The sequence below is a fragment of the Pinus tabuliformis genome, chromosome 7 (genome assembly GCF_031772625.1).
Source record: "Pinus tabuliformis cultivar Carrire ecotype Pingquan chromosome 7, CPIR1, whole genome shotgun sequence".
NCBI lineage: Eukaryota > Viridiplantae > Streptophyta > Pinopsida > Pinales > Pinaceae > Pinus > Pinus tabuliformis.
The window spans coordinates 1907165116-1907174142 of NC_142293.1; the positions used below are offsets into that span (position 1 = coordinate 1907165116).

The 9027-nt window shown below is 38.8% G+C and overlaps 1 protein-coding gene across 1 annotated transcript; it reads right to left on the reverse strand.

Moving 5' to 3' along the window:
- Positions 1-7685: 7685 nt before the first annotated feature.
- Positions 7686-8827, reverse strand: LOC149256109 (nuclear transport factor 2-like). The gene is made up of 2 exons (XM_089455226.1): positions 8601-8827; positions 7686-8511 (listed from the first exon to the last, which is right to left on the reverse strand). Exons 1-2 carry the CDS (start codon positions 8825-8827, stop codon positions 7686-7688), a joined length of 1053 nt encoding a protein of 350 aa, XP_089311352.1.
- Between the last annotated feature and the right edge of the window lie 200 nt (positions 8828-9027).

The following is a 9027-nucleotide window of genomic DNA, read 5'->3' on the forward strand; positions in this document are numbered from 1 at the left end:
CTCCTCTCTATCTATCATTTGGGGGTTGTTGTCCTTGTGACTGATTGGTTTCCATCTTGTTTGTTGTTTTCTTTCGGGTTGATGTGGGTGATGATATGTTGAAGTTTTATCCACGGTGTCTTTTTCTTTAATTCACCCCTTACTAGAGCTTGACTATTATTTGGTGCCTGTTGTGGTGCCTGTCGTGGTGTCTTATCTAGAAATAGCAACATAAGTAGCTTAAATTCACTATGGCTATCAAATTTGTGTTTATGCTGGGATTGGAAAAGGATATGGAGAAACTAGCACTGAAGTTGGTGTTAATCAATCCACCACATATCACATTCCTATCCTTTATTTTGCATCGTGCGTATGGAGGAATCATAATAATCACCAATCTACTGTAGAAAGGAATGACCCAACAATGGCACATATTTAGGTGTGGTGGTTCAACAGTCGGATTAGTTAGTTCTGTGAGGTGCAACAATAGAAAATTGGCTTTCATACCTGCATACTCAGAGCTTATTTACTGTGCTAGTTAAGAGCTCTCCTTGGCCGAAACTGTTAAGAGTTTTCCTTGACCAGAACCAACTCCTTGAAGTGAAATGAAATAACATCAATACCACAACAATAATACAACGTGTTAGAATTGGCAAATAGGACCAAACTCCAGGTGGGTCATCTTATTAATGGCAAATGATATTTCCTTAGATACCTCTCATCGAGTGGTGTAGGATTGATCTAAAGATCATCCGATTCTGATAATTATTCATGGAGATATGAATTTATTTGTGTTATGGGACAATTCGTCAAGGTCGGCCAACAACCAAATAAACCCCACTTGTGCTGAACATTTTAGTATAAATAGAGGTGCCTTGAAAGTCATTTGGACACACATTCTCTTGGTTATCTCATCCTCTCCAGTTGTCTTTATTTTTTGGTGGGAGGAGAGATCTAAAGAGGATATGCTACCCTAGAGGATTCCCTAGATCCTAACATTATCCTGTAGGAGATTTTAACGCAGTGGAAGAAGCCTACATAACGAAGCAAGGAGAGAACTAATTGATGGTCTAAAACAGAAGCCCTATGATGCCCTGTACACAGCTCTATGGAGAGTGCTATGCTGCCCTATACACAACTCTATGGAGAGCTCTATGCTTCCCTATACACAACTCTATTGGAGAGCCCTATGCTACCCTATACAAAGCTCTATTGAGAGCCCTACACTACCCTATACACAACTCTATTGGAGAATGTTATGCTGCCCTCTACATAAGTCTATGAAGAGCCCTATGTTGCCCTATACACAACTATATTGGAGAGCCCTACACTGCCCTATACACACCTCTATGGAGAACCCTACGCTGCCCTATACACAGCTCTACGGAGAGCCCTACATTGCCCTATACACAACTCTATGGAGAGCCCTATGCTACCCTATACGCAGCCCTATGGAGAAGCTCTATGATGCCCTAACTGCAGTCCTCTAGGTGATATAAAGGAAGACTATTCAAGCATGTCCCAATCATAGCCAGGACGAAGGAAGGTATGAAAGTGGCCTGTATGACATGGAGAAGAGTGTTGAAGGGTATACGTTGAAGTTTGCTCAGCAAGGCAGCATATGTTAGGACTACGTTGATAATAGTATAGTCACTTGGATGGAGAAAACAATGATGATACATTGAAGTAGCATGATGTTGTAAGTAGCAGATATATTGTAGCAGCATGTTGATGTATGTTGCATCATGATGGGTACAATGATGAAGTGTATCATAGCATAATGAGGGGAAGCACATTGGTGAGGTGCATCAGTATGATATAGCAAGTTCATGGTTATGGCAGTATAACACATTCGGACAATAGCATGATACTTAGCGCAGCAAGTACATCTAGCATACCGGGGAAGCAAAGCATGCTAGACAAAAAGAATTCTTGGGACAACAAAGAAGCAAGGGAAAACAATCTAGTTAGGTGAAACAAACACATAGGTCAGTATGGAAACATGGTGTAGCAATGGCACATGATGCAGTACAGTGATGGGTACCATCATGATTGATGAATAATTATCAGATGCAACATTGTGATGATGGGTGCAGCATGGTGCAACACAGTGAGGCGTCGCATGATGACGAGATGCAACAAGATGATAGGTTAATGTGTCACCTTTGAGAATCAGTTGAAGCAACATGTCTTCAACTGATCTCATGTATCATCTTCTTAGAGATGATCTATGCTCTCATCTAGATAAGTCAAAGTGTTGAATTCAGTTGTAAATGTAGTATTTCTCTCTCTCTCTCTATTGAACTATTGAAGAACATATAAGAAGAATGATCAAGGGTTTCCCCACATTGGGGTTTGTCCCTCGCTAGCACCACATCTTGTGTCCTCTTATCTTAGCTTGTCTTCTGAAATTTATGTTTATGTTCTATCTACACCTTACTTTAATGTTGATCTAATTGCTAATGTGGAAAAAAATATCAAGATAACTATGAAAATTGAAATAAGTTTCTCTAAGCATAGAACATACCTAAACTTTGCATGGAATCACAGCTGAGGTGAAGACAAAGCTTCAGCAAGAGTGAAAGAGAAATCACCAAACACAGTCGGAAAAGCACAAAAGGATATTATGAGAATAGCACACTCGAAGCTTTGATGGCCTACCTAAAGATCACTTCATTAGCAACTCCGGATCTAGGGGTGGAAGGGAAGGAAGATTCCTTGGTTGCAATGAGTTTAGCCATTATGTAAACGAGTGCATGAATGGCAGGGACACATCTCTTAATGATGATAATAATAATTCCACAGACATCTTCAATGGTTAGAGGAATGACATGCAATATAGGTCGTGAAGGAACGACCGACTCTCCATAGAAAGCAAGGAACCCTAGGTATGAGGAATCAAATGTTGTTTCTCATAAGATAAAGAAGAGTTATCTTTTGTTAGTCATCTGCTTTAGATTTTTTGGGAATCTGGCTTATTGATTGTAGTGCTTTAAGGAACCTCATCAGATAGAAGGTTTATCTCTCGAATTTGGTAGAGATGGAAACAACTATGGGATTATACTTCGAGTCGATGCAACCTATCTCGGAAAGGGTGTAGGGAATGCTACCCCTGAACTGAATGTGGGTAACTTGATTCATTTACAAGAATCTATTTTATGTACCTGATTGCAAGAAGAACCTCATGTCCATTTTGGCAATGGAAGTCAAATGGTTTCAGGGTGGAATTCATCAATGGAAAGGTACGTGTTTGGAAATAGAATTTTCAAATATGCTTTTATCCCTGAGTTCAGGGTTGGCAGGAAGTCCATTAGGGACCATGTCACTTGACACATAGCACCGGAGGTTTGTAAGTCAGATGATGACACGGATGTTTAAATTTAAAAGAAGCATGAAGGTACATGTCTAAGATGTACCGAATGGAAAATATTGCAATGGGACCATTCCCCTCATGTAGCAGGTCCATAGGTTTGGAACAACCAGAGGGGTTTGTGTTATAAATCTAACCCAAAAATATATGATAATGGAAATAAACCCAAGAAATAATAAGATCTGAATATGGATAGAAATGTTTCTTTATTGATCAAACCCTTAAGGTAGGGCAACACCATACATTCACTCCTTAAGGAAGGAGAACACTCCACAAGCCATATGCGTGTTCATACAATAATCCTTGACACCCCCAATGTGGAGTCTCTAGCCTCTATATAGGTCTCATACATACAATACCATGGGTCATTACCATGGTTCCCTCAATACCATCTATCTAATACCATGGGCCCATTACATTATTACTAACTACTTGTGGTCCCTTACATGATACGGGTTAACCACCTTATTTATTACTATGGCCCATCCCATTATTACATTATTCCCTTGGGTACTTCCCTTTGTACCCCATATTATCCCCCCTAGGTATATAACATTCCACCCACCTTAATATGTTTTGTCCTCGAAACATGGGAAGAACAGAAATAATAAGATCTACTCAAAAGAATAGTCCACTCATACCATGCACGTGCATCTAGTCATCCAAGAGAAATGTGAACCCTCGATCTCACTCGTGCCTCACTCACTTGAGATGGAAGTTGACCTTGGCAGCTCTTCTGTGTTGATGTGTAGTAGGTGGATCTTTTCTCCTCTCTATCTGTCATTTAGGGGTTGTTGTCCTTCTGGTTGATTGGTTTCCATCTTGTTTGTTGTTTTCTTTCAGGTTGATGTGGGTGATGATATGTTGAAGTTTTAACCCACGGTGTCTTTTTCTTTAATTCACCCCTTACTAGAGCTTGACTATTATTTGGTGCCTGTTGTGGTGCCTGTCATGGTGACTTATCTTCCAATATTACTTCAACCACTAATCCCTCATCTCATGTGTGAGCACCTGTAACCTTTTCTGCTTCAACCTCTATTTGTGTTTGATTGTCGACCATCAACTACTCATCATCTGATGTGTAAGTGTCCTTAGAGCTTTGTGCTTCTGCCTCCATAGTCTCTGCTTGGGTCTTAATGGAAATATCGTGCAATGTAATTTTCTTCTCTTTATACGAGAGCTTCAGGAATTTCTTCTACACATTAATATTGATAGTACCCACAGATTCCATCCAAGGATATCCTAAAACAACATCCATGTTATCCAAGTATAAAAATCACCATGCAACACATACTTATCCATAGAAAGCTTCAAATCATTATAAACTTGAACATCCTCATCATCAACTCGTGTGCTTTCAATGCGTTTGTCTGGAACTTGCATTTTTTTTGCCAAATTAACATTGATAAAATTATGCTTGCAATTAGGATTTATAGACACAACGATCTTCTCCTTCTGAATTAATCCATGAACCTGCAATAAGGAGACACCCATAGAAAATAACCCCTTACGTGTCTCATTCTCTTTTTTTTTAGCCCCATACCATTTGTCTAAAAGGACTCTTTCAAATTCTACATGTGAAATTTTGGTCAACTACTTTTTGTCAATTGAGAACCACCATTCGGTAACCTCAACTTTGAAACCAAACCACACTAAATTCTTCCAATCTTTCCCATATATGATTTTTCCTTGTTTAATGACTTCTTCAATAGTAGGACCATTATCTTTCTCTGTAAAATATAGCATCTCCATGAACAGGGTTTGAGAAAAATTTACTTGATTGGCGAAAATTTGAAATTGTCATAGTTTAGTCAATATTTCTCAAAATCCATATTATGACCTATTTTTGGAAATGGAAAAACCATTCCGCATCTCGCCATGTGTTAGGAATCGTGATCGACGCACTCGAATTTCAGATCCACACTGCAACTTTCACGCTGTCACCAAGATCTCAGCTGCAAACTCGCCGCCCCCAAAAAGATAAGTGATATCTCCTTCATCCCCACTCTGATTCTGCAGATTTTTTTTTTGAAATGAGGTATTTTTTACAAATAATCCAAATCTGCATTTAAATATTAATATTTTTCCCCAAAATATACATATCCCATCTAAAAACTCACCACCCCAGAAATTTTATGCAAAAAAAATTAAAAAATTCTCCACTTTTGCGTGATCTAAACCAAGCCCTTCCCTTACACAGCTCTATCGAGAGCGCTATGTTTCCCTATACACAACTCTATGGATAGCCCCATGCTATCCCATACACTACTCTATTGGAGAGCCCTATGTTGTCCTATACACATCTCTATGAAGAGCCCTACGCTACCCTATACACAACTCTATGAAGAGCCCTACGCCCTCTATTGGAAAGCCCTATGTTGCCGTATACAAAGCTCTATTGGAGAGAACTAAGCTGCCCCATACACAACTCTATGGAGGGCCATAGGCTACCCTATAAATAGCTCTATGGAGAGCCCTACCGTGCCCTATACTCAGCTCTATGCTTCCCTAACTGCAGTCCTCAAGGTGATATAAAGGAATAATATTCAAGCATGCCCCAATCATAGCTATGGAGGAAGGAAGGTGTGAAAGCAGCTTGTATGACATGGAGAAGAGTGTTGAAGGGTATACATTGAAGTCTGTCTAGCAAGGCAACACATGTTAGGATTGTGTTGCTAATAGTACATTCACTTGGATGAAGAAAACAATGATGATACATTGAAGAAGCATGATGTTGCAAGCAACAAATATATTGCTCCAGCATGTTGATGAATGCTACAGCATGATTAATGAGATGCATCAAAATGGTGAGTACCACAATATGATATAGCAAGTTCATAGTGCTACCAGTATAACATATTGGGACAACAACATGATACTTAGTGGAGCAATTACAGCTACCATGCTAGGGACAACAAGCATGCTAGACAATAACCATGCTTAGTACAACAAGAAAGCAAGGGATAACAAGCTAGCTAGGTGCAACAAACACATGGTGCAACAATGACACATGATGCAGTAGAGTGATGGGTAACATCATAATTGATGAACCGTGATGACATGTAGCATTGTAATGATGGGTGCAACATGGTGCAGCATGGTGAGGCCCAGATTCAACATGATGATAGGTGAATGAGTCACCATGGAGAATCAGTTGAAGCAACATGTATTCAACTAATCTCATGTATCATATTCTTAGAGATGATATATGCTCTGATCTAAATAAGTCAAAGCAGTTGTAAATGTACTATATGGGGATTTGTCCCTACCTAGTGCCACATCTTGTGTCCTCTTGTGTTGGAATGGCTAAATATCAAAATTGAAATAAATTTCACTAGGCATAGAACATACCTAAACATAACACAAAGGCTATGGTTAATTACTCAAGGAGAAGGAGTGGTGGACAATAGTGACAACAAGATGACAAGTATAGGTTGTAACAATGTCCATTGGTGACAATTCTAGATACTAACAATGTACATTGGTGATCACTCATGACTGTAGGCAACTAAAACTAATGCTAACCCCACCATTTCCATTCCCAAACATGCCTCCTTCAAGCACTAATAACATGTGAATTCCTATTATGATACTTTATTAATTCTTTATGACAACATGCATCTAGCTAAACTATAATTATGTCAACAAATAAACTATAATTTATTTATTTTTTAAATTCAATATTTTATTATTTTAAAAATAAAAATACATAAAAATCTCCCTTATTCTTTAATGAAAAATAAACTTTATTTAAAAAACTATAAAAATGTATCTATTCTTCCCATAATATAATAACAATTTTATTTTTTACAAAACAATAAAAATATATCAGATTTTAAATTTCTGCCACCATTTTACTTTAAAAAATATATCAGATATAGGGACAAATAATTTTTCTTTAAAAATAATAAAATCTATCCCTCTATGCTTCCACACGGTTAACTTTTCACATACAAAATAATAGAAATGTATCAATAGAGAACATGTGAGATCCTCTAAATGATGCTTCATGACAACATCCATCTCGTTCAAACTATAATTATGTCAACAAATCAATATCGTAATATTTGCATAAATCAATATAGTATTACGTACACATAGATGAATAGAAAACTACATTTATGATAATCAAAATGACAGAACAAACACATAGAATGCTTAAAACGGTATCAAAATTCGAACTTCATCTCCCACATGCTATACTTGAGCACCATAGGAATAATCAAAATGATAGAACAAACACATGTTCATAATGATATAATTCTTAAAACGGTATCAAAATTCGAACTTTACTTGAGCACCATAGGAATCGCCACCACGTCTTCTTCATTTCATTTCAATAACCCTCTCTACCCGCAATTGGACGTTTCGCACTCACAAATACTTTGCGCGCGTCCATTGGCAAAGGGGATGCATTAATTGCATCCTGGACTGAACCTGCTTCTTCGAATTCAACAAATGCGTAAGTGGATCTACCTCCTCTCCTACTCCTCACTTGAACCGCACAAGGCTTAATAGCCCCAAATTTCTTGAACTCTACTTCAACTTGTGTAGGCGTAATATCAGCAGGCAAGTTGCTGATAAAAATAGAGCACCCACTTTCTTCTAGAGTGGTTCGATCTTTCATAGGGTTAAGATTAGATGGTAAGGCATCTGTCTGTGTTGCTGCATTTTTTGCGACTTTATGGAACTGCCCTGTCTGCGTTGCTGCATTTTTTGCGACTTTATGGAACTGCCCTGTCTGCGTTGCTGCATTTTTTGCGACTTTATTGAACTGCCCTCTCTGTGTTGCTGCATTTTTTGCGACTTTATGGAACTGCCCTATCTGTTTTGCTGCATTTTTTGTGACTTTATGGAACTGCCCAGCCGATCTTGTTGCGACTTCTGTCCTCGCAATGTGTACCTCCGCCGCCATTGTTGTGGGTTGCTCAACCACACCAATCTGAACCTCCTGAGATTCTATTTCAGACTTGAAAACTGGTTCTGAGACGGGATCAGGTTGGGCAGCATATTGTTCTTTAGGGTAGCCATTTGTTGGGACCAAATTCTGCTCTGGTTGATGGGGTTCTTCATCCACGTACCTGAAAATATCATTCACTAAAAAGTACCCGTTTTCCCGAGGAGCCAGGAAGAAGGTGTGAGTGAAGGTGCGTGTTGCATTGCTATAAATGTAATTGACCCACTTACCAGAACCACTGATCCGTTGTTGTACGAATCTTGCGAATCCACCGTTTTGATCTCCACTTTAAACCTACTGTTGTCTGGAGACGTTATCTGCTGCTGAATGACATTAGTAAGTGAAATAACTTGATCGTTCAGGGATGGGCGAGTGGGTATACTGGGATCCTCATAAAATTTGTATAGCGACTCAGGGGAAGCAAGAAGAACATTATAATACTGATTCACAAAGGCAAACCCAACAATCTTTGCATTGGGAACCATGGGAGTTCTGGCCATGTTTTCTTGTTGCATTGCCATTTCGCTCAGAGGTAATTGAAGAAGCTTTAGCTCAATTCCTTCAAATTCCGGGATGGAGCAGAGGGAAAGTAAGCGCAGCTTTTTGGTGCAGGTATAGGTATATAGAGACTGGGAAAAACTCAGTAACTGATGTTATGTGCTCAGTAACTTGTCACTATATAAAGTTTCTGGTTATGTAACGCTTGTCACGTCTATTGCAA